The sequence below is a fragment of the Bombina bombina genome, chromosome 6, assembly GCF_027579735.1.
Source record: "Bombina bombina isolate aBomBom1 chromosome 6, aBomBom1.pri, whole genome shotgun sequence".
NCBI classification, from domain to species: Eukaryota; Metazoa; Chordata; class Amphibia; order Anura; family Bombinatoridae; genus Bombina; species Bombina bombina.
In genome coordinates this window covers 497,929,985-497,950,149 of record NC_069504.1, presented here as the reverse complement: position 1 = coordinate 497,950,149, position 20,165 = coordinate 497,929,985, and the positions used below count along the sequence as shown (strand labels likewise).

Sequence of the window (20,165 nt, the reverse complement as noted above, 5' to 3'; positions counted from 1 at the left end):
CTATAAACAGCTTACGAGTACACCTGCAAGGTGTTAAGAGCTGCAACTGGTTTCAAACTGCAAACCTTCCACATGCTAGACAGCTTCCTGTACAAGCTGTTGGATCAGGCCCAAAAGGACAAATCCAGAGGCCTAAAAATAAAGGCCAAACCACTCAATTACAGTAAGGGGCATTAAGCTCTCCAACCCTCCACCACATGGGGGAGGAAACTCTAAGTTCTGATGAAATCAGATGTCAGATAGAGTGACACCCCTGCCCGGCTATGACTGAAGGCTAAAAGGACTGAAACAATCCTTCCAGCCTCACGGACCCACAGGTTCTCTCGAATGCTTAGTTGAACATGAAAAACAATAATAACCTGAGCACTCAGCGCTTCTACCTAACCAACCGAGCAGAACAGCGCCACGTGTCTGAACAGTCGCAAGACCGAACGAACCCGACAGGACCAGCCTGCACCTAGGGTCCTAACTGGCAAGCTGCATAAATTCTCCCTCATAGGGGAAAAAAAAGAAAACAGACATATTTAACATAGGACGAACATGTCCAAAACAACTTCCAAAGAAGTAACAAAGAGAATCAATCCCAGAAGGTTCCTGAAGGAAACAAAAACAAATAAGAGACATCCCATCGGATACAAGTAAAATATAAGGCAACCCGGAGGTTAACGCCCAAAAAGACACAGGCCTACCCGCAGTACCAGCCAAAACAGAGCCCTATCTTTCAAAAACTGGGAAAGATCTCAAACAAATGACAATCAGGAGATTACTTCATCCCTACATGTCTAATGAGGTGCACCATTCGAATTAGCAGACTGAAAATCCCCGTATCTGGTAACGATAGAGTCATTCAATAACTGAAAAACATGTCTGAGCAATACCCGAAGGCGCGCAATCCTGTAACGAAAGGCACAACACTCAGGGACAATTACACCCGTGGGGAACTGTAGAGGCCCTCCCCAAGACGGAAGGCCCGGGACAATAGGGCAAGTGCACATTCTCAAAGAAACGTCTGGACTCTGCAGACGAACAATCGCCAACATTATGTGTAACCGAAAACGTGCTGCAACCTCCGGGGGGGGGGGGGGGGGGAGAACACGCCACCCTGCATGGAGGAATCAGAAACTGGGTCACCCACATGTGTAGAAGTATGAATTGGTAGGGAACTCGCCTCTCGGAGGATAGGACCCCCAGAGGCAGATGGCTCAGCAGCCCGAGGAACCAGGCGCTCTGAAATGGCATACGGAACAAAACTGGTTAACATGTGTCAACAAGGCCAATCCGGATTCGTCACCGGACACAGAATCTGAAATCAAAATAGTCTCAGTATCAGAATCCTCCTTAACTGAATCTGAAACTAGCACAGTCTCAGCATCAAAATCCTCCATAACTGAATAGAGGAAATATCAATATGGACTAAAGTATGAAAACAAAAACGGCACCTGACACCCACAATGGCTGGGGCACTCACCATCTCCTATGACCAGATCCCTGCAGACTAGAATATCTCCTTCGCCACACAGGAAAGCGGAAATGGGGAACGGAATATAACCACGCCCGAACACAAGGTGAACCGAATATTCCAAAAAAGCGCGCCCAACCAAAAGGCTGCGTCACTTCCAAAGACCTCAAAGTTCCAACCACGAGCCCATAAACATCACACATAAGCAGGCTGAATCACATAAACATGATTATAAACCCCCCTGTTCAATAACCCCCTTCAGGAGATATTAACCCTCGATTCCAAGATACTAACAGATACTCACTGATACCCTTATGTTGTATAGTTAGACCCGCAAAGGTGTGTAACCTCTCGGAAAAACATTCACATTACAGTACATTGACGATAAAGTAAAATGAAACAATCTTACTGGAATCTACGCCGTGGAACAGGAACACGGCCTTTCAAGTGTGACGAATAGTGGCATCGCCTCCGCCATGGACTCGAGAGAAGGAAGCTGCAGCGGAGCAAAGTTAGACAACGCTAATTGCTTGAGGAGCTGTTAATATGAGTCGGGATGGTTTCGCAGAAAGACTCTCCCTGCATCTCTGGACTAACTTTCATCCAAGCCCTCACTGAGAGACTGACAGAACTACATACAACTCCTGTTCCATGCCAAAGAGTACTACCCTCCATAAGAGACAAAAATTTAAAAATTCTGACACGTCTCTGCCAACCTCCTGGGATGAAAGGCAAAGAATGACTGGGGGATGAGGGGAGTGGGAGGAGTATTTAAGCCTTTGGCTGAGTTGTCTTTGCCTCCTCCTGGTGGCCAGGTTCTTATTTCCCAAAAGTAATGAATGCAGCTGTGGACTCTATCCATTTAAGAAGAAAATGCCAGCATTTCAAATACACTAGGGTGTCTACTTTTCAAAAATATATGGTTTGATGTAGGTAAATTACATTGGCTGGCTTCAGAAATGTCCCAAATAGGATATGGGTACATGATGACAGATGTGAAAATTCCAAGTTGTAAAACTGGAATGCGCCCCCTTAAAAATTAGGCCTTTTTAGCCCCTGAGAACCCAACACACCTATACATGGGTGGTATGTACTGAGGAGAGTATTCTTAAATTGCTATTTTGTCAAAAAATCACCACTTTTTTTCTTTTCTTTCAAACTTTGGCATAGATTGGTGGTAAAAACAGAATTTATGTTTACCTGATAAATTTCTTTCTCCAACGGTGTGTCCGGTCCACGGCGTCATCCTTACTTGTGGGATATTCTCTTCCCCAACAGGAAATGGCAAAGAGCCCAGCAAAGCTGGTCACATGATCCCTCCTAGGCTCCGCCTACCCCAGTCATTCGACCGACGTTAAGGAGGAATATTTGCATAGGAGAAACCATATGGTACCGTGGTGACTGTAGTTAAAGAAAATAAAATATCAGACCTGATTAAAAAAACCAGGGCGGGCCGTGGACCGGACACACCGTTGGAGAAAGAAATTTATCAGGTAAACATAAATTCTGTTTTCTCCAACATAGGTGTGTCCGGTCCACGGCGTCATCCTTACTTGTGGGAACCAATACCAAAGCTTTAGGACACGGATGAAGGGAGGGAGCAAATCAGGTCACCTAAATGGAAGGCACCACGGCTTGCAAAACCTTTCTCCCAAAAATAGCCTCAGAAGAAGCAAAAGTATCAAACTTGTAAAATTTGGTAAAAGTGTGCAGTGAAGACCAAGTCGCTGCCCTACATATCTGATCAACAGAAGCCTCGTTCTTGAAGGCCCATGTGGAAGCCACAGCCCTAGTGGAATGAGCTGTGATTCTTTCGGGAGGCTGCCGTCCGGCAGTCTCGTAAGCCAATCTGATGATGCTTTTAATCCAAAAAGAGAGAGAGGTAGAAGTTGCTTTTTGACCTCTCCTTTTACCTGAATAAACAACAAACAAGGAAGATGTTTGTCTAAAATCCTTTGTAGCATCTAAATAGAATTTTAGAGCGCGAACAACATCCAAATTGTGCAACAAACGTTCCTTCTTTGAAACTGGTTTTGGACACAGAGAAGGTACGATAATCTCCTGGTTAATGTTTTTGTTAGAAACAACTTTTGGAAGAAAACCAGGTTTAGTACGTAAAACCACCTTATCTGCATGGAACACCAGATAAGGAGGAGGACACTGCAGAGCAGATAATTCTGAGACTCTTCTAGCAGAAGAAATCGCAACTAAAAACAAAACTTTCCAAGATAATAACTTAATATCAACGGAATGTAAGGGTTCAAATGGAACCCCCTGAAGAACTGAAAGAACTAAATTGAGACTCCAAGGAGGAGTCAAAGGTTTGTAAACAGGCTTGATTCTAACCAGAGCCTGAACAAAGGCTTGAACATCTGGCACAGCTGCCAGCTTTTTGTGAAGTAATACCGACAAGGCAGAAATCTGTCCCTTCAGGGAACTTGCAGATAATCCTTTTTCCAATCCTTCTTGAAGGAAGGATAGAATCCTAGGAATCTTAACCTTGTCCCAAGGGAATCCTTTAGATTCACACCAACAGATATATTTTTTCCAAATTTTGTGGTAAATCTTTCTAGTCACAGGCTTTCTGGCCTGAACAAGAGTATCGATAACAGAATCTGAGAATCCTCGCTTCGATAAAATCAAGCGTTCAATCTCCAAGCAGTCAGCTGGAGTGAAACCAGATTCGGATGTTCGAACGGACCCTGAACAAGAAGGTCTCGTCTCAAAGGTAGCTTCCAAGGTGGAGCCGATGACATATTCACCAGATCTGCATACCAAGTCCTGCGTGGCCACGCAGGAGCTATCAAGATCACCGACGCCCTCTCCTGCTTGATCCTGGCTATCAGCCTGGGGATGAGAGGAAATGGCGGGAACACATAAGCTAGTTTGAAGGTCCAAGGTGCTACTAGTGCATCCACTAGAGCCGCCTTGGGATCCCTGGATCTGGCCCCGTAGCAAGGAACTTTGAAGTTCTGACGAGAGGCCATCAGATCCATGTCTGGAATGCCCCACAGGTGAGTGACTTGGGCAAAGATTTCCGGATGGAGTTCCCACTCCCCCGGATGCAATGTCTGCCGACTCAGAAAATCCGCTTCCCAATTTTCCACTCCTGGGATGTGGATAGCAGACAGGTGGCAGGAGTGAGACTCCGCCCAAAGAATAATTTTGGTTACTTCTTCCATCGCTAGGGAACTCCTTGTTCCCCCCTGATGGTTGATGTACGCAACAGTCGTCATGTTGTCTGATTGAAACCGTATGAACCTGGTCCTCGCAAGCTGGGGCCAGGCCTGGAGAGCATTGAATATCGCTCTCAGTTCCAGAATATTTATCGGTAGAAGAGATTCTTCCCGAGACCAAAGACCCTGAGCTTTCAGGGATCCCCAGACCGCGCCCCAGCCTATCAGACTGGCGTCGGTCGTGACAATGACCCACTCTGGTCTGTGGAACATCATCCCTTGAGACAGATTGTCCAGGGACAGCCACCAACGGAGTGAGTCTCTGGTCCTCTGATTTACTTGTATCTTCGGAGACAAGTCTGTATAGTCCCCATTCCACTGACTGAGCATGCACAGTTGTAATGGTCTTAGATGAATGCGCGCAAAAGGAACTATGTCCATCGCCGCCACCATCAACCCGATCACTTCCATGCACTGAGCTATGGAAGGAAGAGGAACGGAATGAAGTATCCGACAAGAGTCCAGAAGCTTTGTTTTTCTGGCCTCTGTTAGAAAGATCCTCATTTCTAAGGAGTCTATAATTGTTCCCAAGAAGGGAACCCTTGTTGACGGGGATAGAGAACTCTTTTCCACGTTCACTTTCCAGCCGTGAGATCTGAGAAAGGCCAGGACAATGTCCGTGTGAGCCTTTGCTTGAGGAAGGGACGACGCTTGAATCAGAATGTCGTCCAGGTAAGGTACTACTGCAATGCCCCTTGGTCTTAGCACCGCTAGAAGGGACCCTAGTACCTTTGTGAAAATCCTTGGAGCAGTGGCTAATCCGAAAGGAAGCGCCACGAACTGGTAATGTTTGTCCAGGAATGCAAACCTTAGGAACCGATGATGTTCCTTGTGGATAGGAATATGTAGATACGCATCCTTTAAATCCACCGTGGTCATGAATTGACCTTCCTGGATGGAAGGAAGGATAGTTCGAATGGTTTCCATCTTGAACGATGGGACCTTGAGAAATTTGTTTAAGATCTTGAGATCTAGGATTGGTCTGAACGTTCCCTCTTTTTTGGGAACTATGAACAGATTGGAGTAGAACCCCATCCCCTGTTCTCTTAATGGAACAGGATGAATCACTCCCATTTTTAACAGGTCTTCTACACAATGTAAGAACGCCTGTCTTTTTATGTGGTCTGAAGACAACTGCGACCTGTGGAACCTCCCCCTTGGGGGAAGTCCCTTGAATTCCAGAAGATAACCCTGGGAGACTATTTCTAGCGCCCAAGGATCCAGAACATCTCTTGCCCAAGCCTGAGCGAAGAGAGAGAGTCTGCCCCCCACCAGATCCGGTCCCGGATCGGGGGCCAATATTTCATGCTGTCTTGGTAGCAGTGGCAGGTTTCTTGGCCTGCTTTCCCTTGTTCCAGCCTTGCATTGGTCTCCAAGCTGGCTTGGCCTGAGAAGTATTACCCTCTTGCTTAGAGGACGTAGCACCTTGGGCTGGTCCGTTTTTACGAAAGGGACGAAAATTAGGTCTATTTTTTGCCTTGAAAGGCCGATCCTGAGGAAGGGCGTGGCCCTTACCCCCAGTGATATCAGAGATAATCTCTTTCAAGTCAGGACCAAACAACGTTTTTCCCCTTGAAAGGAATGTTTAGTAGCTTGTTCTTGGAAGACGCATCAGCCGACCAAGATTTCAACCAAAGCGCTCTGCGCGCCACAATAGCAAACCCAGAGTTCTTAGCCGCTAACTTAGCCAATTGCAAAGAGGCGTCTAGAGTGAAAGAATTAGCCAATTTGAGAGCATTGATTCTGTCCATAATCTCCTCATAAGGAGGAGAGTCACTATCGAGCACCTTAAGCAGTTCATCAAACCAGAAATATGCGGCAGTAGTGACAGGGACAATGCATGAAATGGGTTGTAGAAGGTAACCCTGCTGAACAAACATCTTTTTAAGCAAACCTTCTAATTTTTTATCCATAGGATCTTTGAAAGCACAACTATCCTCTATGGGAATAGTGGTGCGTTTGTTTAAAGTAGAAACCGCTCCCTCGACCTTGGGGACTGACTGCCATAAGTCCTTTCTGGGGTCGACCATAGGAAACAATTTTTTAAATATGGGGGGAGGGACGAAAGGAATACCGGGCCTTTCCCATTCTTTATTAACAATGTCCGCCACCCGCTTGGGTATAGGAAAAGCTTCTGGGAGCCCCGGCACCTCTAGGAACTTGTCCATTTTACATAGTTTCTCTGGGATGACTAAATTTTCACAATCATCCAGAGTGGATAATACCTCCTTAAGCAAAATGCGGAGATGTTCCAATTTAAATTTAAATGTAATCACATCAGATTCAGCCTGCTGAGAAATGTTCCCTAAATCAGTAATTTCTCCCTCAGACAAAACCTCCCTGGCCCCCTCAGATTGGGTTAGGGGCCCTTCAGAGATATTAATATCAGCGTCGTCATGCTCTTCATCTCTGGTCCTCTGTACAACGGCAAAGAGAATGACTGGGGTAGGCGGAGCCTAGGAGGGATCATGTGACCAGCTTTGCTGGGCTCTTTGCCATTTCCTGTTGGGGAAGAGAATATCCCACAAGTAAGGATGACGCCGTGGACCGGACACACCTATGTTGGAGAAATGGTTGCATGAAGAGAGTCAAAATACCTCGAGTTTAATACCTTAGGTTGTGTTCTTTTTAAAAATATATACATGTGATGGGTTATTCAGGGATTCCTGACAGATAGTGTTCCAATGTAACTATCGCTAATTTTGAAAAAAAAAAATGGTTTGGAAATAGCAAAGTGCTACTTGTACTTACAGTATTGCCCTATAACTTGCAGAAAAAGCAAAGAACATGTAAACATTGGGTATTTCTAAACTCAGGACAAAATTTAGAAACTATTTAGCATGGGTGTTTTATGGTAGTTGTAGAAGTGTAACAGATTTTGGGGGTCAAAGTTAGAAAAATTGTGTTTTTTTTTCCATTTTTTTATCATATTTTATAAAATACAATTATAGTAAATTATAAGATATGATGAAAATAATGGTATCTTTAGAAAGTCCATTTGATGGCGAGAAAAAAAAAAACGGTATATAATATGTGTGGGTACAGTAAGTGAGTAAGAGGAAAATTACAGCTAAAAACAAACACCGCAGAAATGTAAAAATAGCCTAACGGTCAACAAATGGAAAAGTGGTCTGGTCACTAAGTGGTTAAAGGGCCATACCCCTTATGTATCATAATGTACAAAACACCCCCATAAAAGTGTAAAGCGCACACAGGATGGGCCCCCCCCATGATAAAATCCATCTATATAGTTGGCAAATTAGGTACCCTGGGCACAAACCTGAAATTTCAGGATGACCTGTGGATGGGCAGATGAGTACTTAGTAATTACCCTTACACAGTCAGAGGTACAGCGCAAATCTCTGTACTTACCGATAAAATAAGTGCTGTAACTTACAGTATAGGAGCCTTACTGTGGAAGTACATATACATGGCCATATAGGCTCTATCAGTACTTTGAACCCTCTCTTCAAGAAACTTTTCATTGAGGTAAAAAAAGTAATGAATAATCCTAAAAAAACCTCATTCAATATTGCAGTGCACCTCTATCCTTGCATTCTCCTAGATGAGGCAAAGAACTACTGGGAGGGAAGGGGAAATAGGAGGGATGCTTGAAAGCTCTGGCGTAATGTGTATTTGCCTCCTAATGGTGGTCAGGTGATGTAATTCCCAAAAGTAAGGACTTGTGGACTCTCCCTATCATTGGAAAGAAAAAGGCAATTATTACAGTAAACTGAATATATTAAAAAGTAATTCACACAAAAAGGGGGGGGGGGGATCTGGTGTATCCTTAAAAGGACACTGAACCCAAATATTTTAAGATTCAGATAGAGCGTGCAATTTTAAGTAACTTTCTAATTTACGCCTATTATCAATTTTTCTTCGTTCTCTTGCTATCTTTATTTGAAAAAGAATGCATGTAAAGCTTTTTTTTGGTTCAGACTCTGGACAGCACTTTTATTGGTGGATCAATTTATCCACCAATCAGCAAGAACAACTCCGGTTGTTCACCAAAAATGGGCCGGCATCTTAACTTACATTTCAAATAAAGATACCAAGAGAAGGAAGAAAATTTGATAAATACGAGTAAATTAGGAAGTTGCTTAAAATTTCATGCTCTATCTGAATCACGTGTCCCTTTAAGTAAAGCAATTCTAAGTGCTTCTTATGCTCCTGCTAATGTCCCTACCCTACCACAACTATGGATGGTATAGGAAAAGAGTGCAGATACAAAATTTAACCCCTTGAGTGCTCAGAGCCGTCGATAGCACTCACCTACTTTGAGAGCAATCTTGGGGCTCCCATCAACTCCCAGCCCCGGAGATGCCTGTCATTATACAGGCCCGATCGCCGGGGCTTCCCGTTACGTGTGATGACGTCACCGCGCAATGACGTGATGACGTCCCCGCGCAACTTTATTTAAATATTACAATGAGCAAGATAGGGAAAGGGGGCATGCTGCTTAGAAGCCTGTATCTCAGCATCTAAGCAGCTACAGACCCCCAAGACCCACAGATGGAAAGGTAATCGCCTAACCTTTCCAACGGTATAAGTCTTGTGGATCTGGGGAGAAAAAAAAAAAAAAGAAAAAAAATAACACAAAAAAAAATAAAAATTTATGCTTACCTGATAAATTTATTTCTCTTGTGTTGTATCCAGTCCACGGATCATCCATTACTTGTGGGATATTCTCCTTCCCAACAGGAAGTTGCAAGAGGACACCCACAGCAGAGCTGTTATATAGCTCCTCCCCTAACTGCCATATCCAGTCATTCGACCGAAACAAGCAGAGAAAGGAGAAACCATAGGGTGCAGTGGTGACTGTAGTTTAATCTAAAAATTTTGACCTGCCTTAACCTCTTAAGGACATATGACGGAATTTTTCCGTCATAAAACAATTGAGCAAACTGAAAGCTGTGTCCTTAAAGGGTTAAAATGACAGGGCGGGCCATGGACTGGATACACCACAAGAGAAATACATTTATCAGGTAAGCATAAATTGTGTTTTCTCTTGTTAAGTGTATCCAGTCCACGGATCATCCATTACTTGTGGGATACCAATACCAAAGCTAAAGTACACGGATGAAGGGAGGGACAAGGCAGGTACCACTGCCTGTAAAACCTCTCTCCCAAAAATAGCCTCCGAAGAAGCAAAAGTATCAAATTTGTAGAATTTGGAAAAAGTATGAAGCGAAGACCAAGTCGCCGCCTTGCAAATCTGTTCAACAGAAGCCTCATTTTTAAAGGCCCAAGTGGAAGCCACAGCTCTAGTAGAATGAGCTGTAATCCTTTCAGGAGGCTGCTGTCCAGCAGTCTCATAGGCTAAGCGGATTATGCTTCTTAGCCAAAAAGAAAGAGAGGTTGCCGAAGCCTTTTGACCTCTTCTCTGTCCAGAGTAAACAACAAACAAAGCAGATGTTTGACAAAAATCTTTAGTAGCATGTAAGTAAAACTTTAAAGCACAAACCACGTCCAGATTGTGTAAAAGACGTTCCTTCTTTGAAGGATTAGGACACAATGATGGAACAACAATCTCTTGATTGATATTCCTGTTAGAAACCACCTTAGGCAAAAACCCAGGTTTTGTACGCAGAACTACCTTACACTACCTTATCTGCATGGAAGATCAGATAAGGAGAAACACATTGTAAAGCGGATAACTCGGAGACTCTACGAGCCGAGGAAATAGCCATCAAAAAAAGAACTTTCCAAGATAAAAGCTTGATATCTATGGAATGAAGAGGTTCAAACGGAACCCCTTGAAGAACTTTAAGAACCAAATTTAAGCTCCATGGGGGAGCAACAGGTTTAAACACAGGCTTGATTCTAACCAACGCCTGAACGTCTGGAACATCCGCCAGACGCTTGTGCAAAAGAATAGACAGTGCAGAGATCTGTCCCTTCAAAGAACTAGCTGATAATCCTTTCTCCAAACCCTCTTGGAGAAAACAGAATTTATGCTTACCTGATAAATTACTTTCTCCAACGGTGTGTCCGGTCCACGGCGTCATCCTTACTTGTGGGAAATATCTCTTCCCCAACAGGAAATGGCAAAGAGCCCAGCAAAAGCTGTCCATATAGTCCCTCCTAGGCTCCGCCCACCCCAGTCATTCGACCGACGGACAGGAGGAAAAAAACAGGAGAAACTATAGGGTGCCGTGGTGACTGTAGTTAGAGAAAATAATTCATCAAACCTGATTAAAAAACCAGGGCGGGCCGTGGACCGGACACACCGTTGGAGAAAGTAATTTATCAGGTAAACATAAATTCTGTTTTCTCCAACATTGGTGTGTCCAGTCCACGGCGTCATCCTTACTTGCGGGAACCAATACCAAAGCTTTAGGACACGGATGAAGGGAGGGAGCAAATCAGGTTACCTAAACAGAAGGCACCACGGCTTGCAAAACCTTTCTCCCAAAAATAGCTTCAGAAGAAGCAAAAGTATCAAATTTGTAAAATTTGGCAAAAGTGTGCAGGGAAGACCAAGTCGCTGCCTTACATATCTGATCAACAGAAGCCTCGTTCTTGAAGGCCCATGTGGAAGCCACAGCCCTAGTATAGTGAGCTGTGATTCTTTCAGGAGGCTGCCGTCCGGCAGTCTCGTAAGACAATCGGATGATGCTTTTAAGCCAAAAGGAAAGAGAGGTAGAAGTCGCTTTTTGACCTCTCCTTTTACCAGAATAGACAAACAGAGAAGATGTTTGTCTGAACTCTTTTGTAGCTTCTAAATAGAATTTTAGAGCACGGACTACATCTAAATTGTGTAACAAACGTTCCTTCTTTGAAACTGGATTCGGACACAAAGAAGGTACAACTATCTCCTGGTTAATATTTTTGTTGGAAACAACCTTTGGAAGAAAACCAGGCTTAGTACGCAAAACAACCTTATCTGAATGGAACACCAGATAGGGAGGAGTACACTGCAGAGCAGATAACTCTTCTAGCAGAAGAAATAGCAACCAAAAACAAAACTTTCCAAGATAACAACTTAACATCTATGGAATGTAAAGGTTCAAACGGAACCCCTTGGAAAACTGAAAGAACTAGATTTAGACTCCAGGGAGGAGTCAAAGGTCTGTAAACAGGCTTGATCCTAACCAGAGCCTGAACAAAAACTTGAACATCTGGCACAGCTGCCAGTCGTTTGTGTAACAAGACAGATAAAGCAGAAATCTGTCCCTTTAGAGAACTCGCTGATAATCCCTTATCCAAACCTTCTTGTAGAAAGGAAAGGATCTCAGGAATTTTGATCTTATTCCATAAGAATCCCTTGGATTCACACCAGCAGATATATCTTTTCCATATTTTATGGTAAATTTTTCTAGTTACCGGTTTTCTGGCCTGAACCAAAGTATCTATCACGGAGTCTGAAAACCCATGCTTTGATAGAATCAAGCGTTCAATTTCCAAGCCGTCAGCTGGAGGGAGACTAGATTTGGATGTTCGAATGGACCCTGTACAAGAAGGTCCTGTCTCAAAGGTAGCTTCCATGGTGGAACCAATGACATATTCACCAGGTCTGCATACCAAGTCCTGAGTGGCCACGCAGGAGCTATCAAGATCACCGAGGCCCTCTCCTGCTTGATCCTGGCTACCAGCCTGGGAATGAGAGGAAACGGTGGAAACACATAAGCTAGGTTGAAGGTCCAAGGTGTACTAATGCATCCACTAGAGTCGCCTTGGGATCCCTGGATCTGGACCCGTAGCAAGGAACCTTGAAGTTCTGACGAGACGCCATCAGATCCATGTCTGGAATGCCCCATAATTGAGTTAACTGGGCAAAGATCTCCGGGTGGAGTTCCCACTCCCCCGGATGGAATGTCTGACGACTCAGATAATCCGCCTCCCAGTTTTCCACTCCTGGGATGTGGATCGCAGATAGGTGGCAGAAGTGATCCTCCGCCCATTTTATTATTTTGGTCACTTCTCTCATCGCCAGGGAACTCCTTGTTCCCCCCTGATGATTGATATAAGCAACAGTCGTCATGTTGTCTGATTGGAATCTTATGAATCTGGCCTTTGCTAGTTGAGGCCAAGCCCTGAGAGCATTGAACATCGCTCTCAGTTCCAGAATGTTTATCGGGAGAAGAGACTCTTCCCGAGACCATAGTCCCTGAGCTTTCAAGGATTCCCAGACAGCGCCCCAGCCCACTAGACTGGCGTCGGTCGTGACGATGACCCACTCTGGTCTGCGGAAGCTCATTCCCTGGGATAGGTGGTCCAGGGTTAGCCACCAACGGAGTGAGTCTCTGGTCTTCTGATCTACTTGAATCACTGGAGACAAGTCTGTATAGTCCCCATTCCACTGTTTCAGCATGCACAGTTGTAATGGTCTTAGATGAATTCGCGCAAAAGGAACTATGTCCATTGCTGCAACCATCAATCCTACCACTTCCATGCACTGAGCTACGGAAGGACGTGGAATAGAATGAAGAACTTGACAAGCGTTTAGAAGTTTTGACTTTCTGACTTCTGTCAGGAAAATCCTCATATCTAAAGAATCTATTATTGTTCCCAAGAAAGGAACTCTTGTCGACGGAGACAGGGAACTTTTTTCTATGTTCACCTTCCATCCGTGAGATCTGAGAAAGGCCAGAACGATGTCTGTGTGAGCCTTTGCCTTTGAAAGAGACGATGCTTGTATTAGAATGTCGTCCAAGTAAGGTACTACTGCAATGCCCCTTGGTCTTAGAAGCGCTAGAAGGGACCCGAGTACCTTTGTGAAAATCCTTGGAGCAGTGGCTAACCCAAATGGGAGGGCCACAAACTGGTAATGTTTGTCCAGAAAGGTGAACCTTAGGAACTGATGATGATCTTTGTGGATAGGAATATGTAGATACGCATCCTTTAGATCAACGGTAGTCATAAATTGACCTTCCTGGATTGTAGGTAGAATCGTTCGAATGGTTTCCATTTTGAACGATGGTACTCTGAGAAATTTGTTTAGGATCTTTAAATCCAGAATTGGTCTGAAAGTTCCCTCTTTTTTGGGAACTACAAACAGATTTGAGTAAAATCCCATTCCTTGTTCCGCTGTTGGAACTGGGTGTATCACTCCCATTTTTAACAGGTCTTCTACACAATGTAAGAATGCCTGTCTCTTTATTTGGTTTGAGGATAAGTGAGACATGTGGAACCTTCCCCTTGGGGGTAGTTCCTTGAATTCCAGAAGATAACCCTGAGAAACTATTTCTAGTGCCCAGGGATCCTGAACATCTCTTGCCCAAGCCTGAGCAAAGAGAGAGAGTCTGCCCCCTACTAGATCCGGTCCCGGATCGGGGGCTACTCCTTCATGCTGTTTTGTTAGCAGCAGCAGGCTTCTTGGCCTGCTTACCCTTGTTCCAGCCTTGCATCGGCTTCCAGGCTGGTTTGGTTTGTGAAGCATTACCCTCTTGTTTAGAGGATGCGGAGTTGGAGGCCGGTCCGTTCCTGAAATTGCGAAAGGAACCAATAAAGATATTTACGCCATATCTTATGGTAGATTTTCCTGGTAACAGGCTTTCGTGCCTGTATTAAGGTATCAATGACAGACTCGGAGAAGCCACGCTTTGATAAAATCAAGCGTTCAATCTCCATGCAGTCAGTCTCAGAGAAATTAGATTTGGATGATTGAAAGAACCTTGAAGTAGAAGGTCTTGTCTCAAAGGCAGAGTCCATGGTGGAAAGGATGACATGTCCACTAGGTCTGCATACCAGGTCCTGCGTGGCCACGCAGGTGCTATCAAAATCACTGATGCTTTCTCCTGCTTGATTTCGGCAATCAGTCGAGGGAGCAGAGGGAACGGTGGAAACACATAAGCCAGGTTGAAAGACCAAGGCGCTGCTAGAGCATCTATCAGCGTCGCTTCCGGGTCCCTGGACCTGGATCCGTAATAAGGAAGCTTGGCGTTCTGGCGAGACGCCATGAGATCCAGTTCTGGTTTGCCCCAACGATGAATCAATTGAGCAAACACCTCCGGATGGAGTTCCCACTCCCCCGGATGAAAAGTCTGACAACTTAGAAAATCCGCCTCCCAGTTCTCTACACCTGGGATATGGATCGCTGATAGGTGGCAAGAGTGTTTCTCTGCCCAGCGAATTATTTTGGAGATTTCTAACATCGCTAAGGAACTCCTTGTTCCCCCTTGATGGTTGATGTAAGCCACAGTCGTGATGTTGTCCGACTGAAATCTGATGAACCTCAGGGTTGTTAACTGAGGCCAAGCCTGAACAGCATTGAATATTGCCCTCAATTCCAGAATATTTATTGGGAGGAGTTTCTCCTCCTGAGTCCACGATCCCTGAGCCTTCAGGGAGTTCCAGACTGCACCCCAACCTAGAAGGCTGGCATCTGTCGTTACAATTGTCCAATCTGGCCTGCGAAAGGTCATCCCTTTGGACAGATGGACCCGAGATAGCCACCAGAGAAGAGAATCTCTGGTCTCTTGATCCAGATTTAGTAAAGGGGACAAATCTGTGTAATCCCCATTCCACTGACTGAGCATGCATAATTGCAGCGGTCTGAGATGTAGGCGCGCAAACGGAACTATGTCCATTGCCGCTACCATTAAGCCGATTACCTCCATGCACTGAGCCACCGAAGGGCGCGGAATAGAGTGGAGAACACGGCAAGAATTTAGAAGTTTTGATAACCTGGACTCCGTCAGGTAAAGCTTCATCTTTACAGAATCTATCAGAGTCCCTAGGAAGGAGACTCTTGTGAGTGGGGACAGAGAACTCTTCTCCTCGTTCACTTTCCACTCGTGCGACCTCAGAAATGCCAGAACTATGTCCGTATGGGACTTGGCAATTTGGAAATTTGACGCCTGTATCAGGATGTCGTCTAGATAAGGGGCCACTGCTTTGCCCCGCAGCCTTAGAACCGCCAGAAGCGACCCCAGAACCTTTGTAAAAATTCTTGGGGCTGTAGCTAACCCGAAGGGAAGAGCCACAAATTGGTAATACCTGTCCAGAAAGGCAAACCTTAGGAACTGATGATTATCTTTGTGTATCGGAATGTGAAGGTAAGCATCCTTTAGATCCACCGTAGTCATATATTGACCATCCTGGATCATAGGTAGGATGGTCCGAATAGTTTCCATTTTGAATGATGGAACTCTGAGGAATTTGTTTAATATCTTTAGATCTAAGATTGGTCTGAAGGTTCCCTCTTTTTTGGGAACCACAAACAGATTTGAGTAAAATCCCTGTCCCTCCTTTGGAACTGGATGGATCACTCCCATAACTAGGAGGTCTTGCACACAGTGTAAGAATGCCTCTTTATCTGGTTGACAGATAATCGTGAAAGGTGAAATCTCCCTTGTGGAGGAGAAGCCTTGAAGTCCAGAAGATACCCCTGAGATATGATCTCCAACGCCCCGGGATCCTGAACATCTCTTGCCCACGCCTGAGCGAAGAGAGAAAGTCTGCCCCCTACTAGATCCGTTACCGGATAGGGGCCGTTCCTTCATGCTGTCTTAGAGGCAGCAGCAGGCTTTTTGGCCTGCTTGCCTTTGTTCCAGGACTGGTTAGGTTTCCAGGCCGTCTTGGACTGAGCAAAAGTTCCCTCTTGTTTTGTAGCAGAGGAAGTTGATGCTGCATTTGCCTTGAAGTTTCGAAAGGCACGAAAATTAGACTGTTTGGCCCTTGATTTGGACTTGTCCTGAGGAAGGGCATGACCCTTACCCCCAGTAATGTCAGCAATAATTTCCTTCAACCCAGGCCCGAATAGGGTCTGCCCCTTGAAGGGAATATTAAGTAGTTTAGACTCTGAGGTCACATCAGCTGACCAAGATTTAAGCCATAGCGCCCTACGCGCCTGGATGGCAAATCCAGAATTCTTAGCCGTTAGTTTAGTCAAATGAACAATGGCATCAGAAACAAAAGAATTAGCTAGCTTAAGTGCTCTAAGCTTGTTAAGTACGTCCTCCAATGGAGTCGTTGTCTGTAAAGCCTCTTCCAGAGACTCAAACCAGAACGCCGCAGCAGCAGTGAAAGGAGCAATGCATGCAAGGGGCTGCAGGATAAAACCTTGTTGAATAAACATTTTCTTAAGGTAACCCTCTAATTTTTTATCCATAGGATCTGAAAAGGAACAACTGTCCTCGACAGGGATAGTAGTACGCTTTGCTAAAGTAGAAACTGCTCCCTCCACCTTAGGGACCGTCTGCCATAAGTCCCGTGTGGTGGCGTTTATGGGAAACATTTTTCTAAAAATAGGAGGGGGGGAAAACGGCACACCGGGTCTATCCCACTCTTTATTAATAATTTCTGTAAACCTTTTCGGTATTCGAAAAACCTCAGTACACACCGGCACTGCAAAGTATTTATCCAGTCTACACAATTTCTCTGGCACTGCAATTGTGTCACAGTCATTCAGAGCAGCTAAAACCTCCCTAAGCAAAACACGGAGGTTTTCAAGCTTAAATTTAAAAGTAGAAATCTCAGTATCAGGTTTCCCTGAGTCAGAGATATCCCCCACAGACTGAAGCTCTCCTTCAGCTTCTGCATATTGTGAGGCAGTATCAGACATGGCTCTAAATGCGTCTGTATGCTCTGTATTACACCTAACACCAGAGCTATCACGCTTTCCTCTAAATTCAGGTAGTCTGGCTAATACCGCTGACAGTGTATTATCCATGACTGCCGCCATATCTTGTAAAGTAATCGCTATGGGTGCCCTAGATGTACTTGGCGCCATTTGAGCGTGAGTCCCTTGAGCGGAAGTCAAAGGGTCTGACACGTGGGGAGAGTTAGTCGGCATAACTTCCCCCTCGCCAGAATCCTCTGGTGATAAATATTTTAAAGACAAAAGCTGATCTTTATTGTTTAAAGTGAAATCAATACATTTAGTACACATTCTCATATGGGGTTCCACCATGTCTTCTAAACATAATGAACAAGGAGTTTCCTCTATGTCAGACATGTTTGTACAGACTAGCAATGAGACTAGCAAGCTTGGAAAACACTTTAAATCAAGTTAACAAGCAAATATAAAAAACGGTACTGTGCCTTTAAGAGAAACAAATTGTCAAAATTTGAAATAACAGTGAAAAAAGGCAGTAAATTCAACGAAATTTTTACAGTGTATGTAATAGGTTAGCAGAGCATTGCACCCACTTGCAAATGGATGATTAACCCCTTAATGCAAAAAACGGATCATAAAAATGAATTAAACATTTTTTAAACAGTCACAACAACTGTCACAGCTCAACTGTGGCCCTACCTTCCTCAATAAATGACTTTTGAAGCCTTTAGAGCCCTTTAGAGATGCCCTATAGCATGCAGGGGACTGCTGAGGGAAGCTGAATGTCTCTGTCTGTAATTTTAACTGCGCAAAAAAGCGCTAAAATAGGCCCCTCCCACTCATACTACAACAGTGGAAAGCCTCAGGAAACTGTTTCTAGGCAAATATCAAGCCAGCCATGTGGAAAAAAACTAGGCCTCAATAAGTTTTATCACCAAAGCATATATAAAAACGATTAAACGTGCCAGCAAATGTTTTATATTGCACATTTATCAGTATATATCTCAAATAGTAAGCCTGATACTAGTCACTATTAAATCACTGTATTTAGGCTTAACTTACATTAATCCGGTATCAGCAGCATTTTCTAGCAATTCCATCCCTAGAAAAACTTAAACTGCACATACCTTATTGCAGGATAACCTGCACGCCATTCTCCCTCTGAAGTTACCTCACTCCTCAGACATATGTGAGAACAGCAGTGGATCTTAGTTACTTCTGCTAAGATCATAGAAAACGCAGGCAGATTCTTCTAAATGCTGCCTGAGATAAAATAGTACAACTCCGGTACCATTTAAAAATAATAAACTTTTGATTGAAGACAAAAACTAACTATATTTCACCACTTTCCTCTTACTACCTCCATCTTTGTTGAGAGTTGCAAGAGAATGACTGGATATGGCAGTTAGGGGAGGAGCTATATAACAGCTCTGCTGTGGGTGTCCTCTTGCAACTTCCTGTTGGGAAGGAGAATATCCCATAAGTAATGGATGATCCGTGGACTGGATACACCTTACAAGAGAAAAATAAAATAATTAAATCCAGCTTAGCACTATGAATTTGCCAACACCAGTCCAAAACATAAATCGCTGCAAAAGATTTACGTATACAGAAAATCTTTATCATTAAAAGCAGTAAGTTACTGGTTTAGGGTATATTACTTTGCATACTTACAAACAGGTTATATTTCTTAAAACTTAAACCAAATATTTAATGTGACAATGTTTTACGGGTGACACAAATGCTCTAAACTGTTTAATTTATTACAGGAATTATGACAGGTAAAAATATAAAACCTTCCACCAAGATATGGATCAGTGGCTTGCAGTGCTATTTACGTTGCCATAAAAAAATAAAACTCTTGGCAGAAGGGGAGAAAAATTATTAGTTTAGGCAAACTTTGAAGGTCCACAAGATAAATTTCCCCAGCATAAAGCTATCCCATCCAACATGAACTTGGATACTCACAGGAATTGTGTCGGCGTCGAAAATTTTTAGGTTGGTTGAGTGTCTCTAAATGTCTCTCCACATAACTCTTGGAACAGGGCTGTGGGGATGTGCCACCCAGCTCAGGTCCCCTAACCTCCACTCTGCGTGGGATATTTTGAGCTGCACTGGATATGCTTGCTGACTTCTGCTTGCCTGTGCCATTATGCTGGCTGAACTGCAAGTAACTACCACTCACTGTATGGTCAGGCATTTGGTGGTTTGAATGCTTGCTGCTGTCCGTAGGAATATCCAGAATCTTTAACTCGGCAATGTCTCCCGCTCTAAGGGATAAACACAACACTGAAATACACAGCTGATTTATCACATTGCCCACATACAACTGTACAATACATGCAAGACACCCAGAATGAAATTTTTATATATATATCACACATACACATTTAGGTTTCATTCTGTACTAGGCATACAGAAATTTACCTAACTTTAACAAAATTATATTATAAAATGTAGCTATAAACTCTTTCATGCCGGACACACATTTAGCAGACATTAACACCTTCAAGTCAGCAATATGCAGAGCATGTAGACAAGGATTAAGAAAACATGGAAGGGAACACTGTAAGAGAAGGTTACTAACCTGAATGTGACTTCTGGCACAAGACACTTGACCCCATTGTGGAAAGGATAAGTAAGGGAAATGGTTTGATTGAGCTGGTCCACAGCAGACACACGACCTTGATATACCCCCAAGGTATTACCGCAGTTAATAGATACAATGCTCCCCAGCCAATCAGCAGCCATGCCTTTCAACTCAGGGACTGTGGTTGGAAGTTAAAAGCCATGTGTTAATAACAGGCAATGTAAATATAAGGAGAACATTAAAATATGCTAAAAGGGACACTGAACCCAAATTTTTTTTTTCGTGATTCAAATAGAGCATGACATTTTAAGCAACTTTCTATTTTACTCCTATTATCAAATTTTCGCCATTCTCTTGGTATATTTATTTGAAATG

At 43.9% G+C, this 20,165-nt stretch overlaps 1 protein-coding gene across 1 annotated transcript in view; it reads right to left on the bottom strand.

Annotated features, from left to right (window-relative positions):
• The window catches only part of EDC3 (enhancer of mRNA decapping 3), a 439,215-nt gene that overhangs the window by 388,759 nt on the left and 30,291 nt on the right, over positions 1 to 20,165 (bottom strand). The window contains 2 exon segments of the mRNA XM_053717364.1: positions 19,169 to 19,470; positions 19,788 to 19,968. Coding sequence (XP_053573339.1) covers positions 19,169 to 19,470; positions 19,788 to 19,951 — 466 coding nt within the window. The 5' untranslated portion in view covers positions 19,952 to 19,968.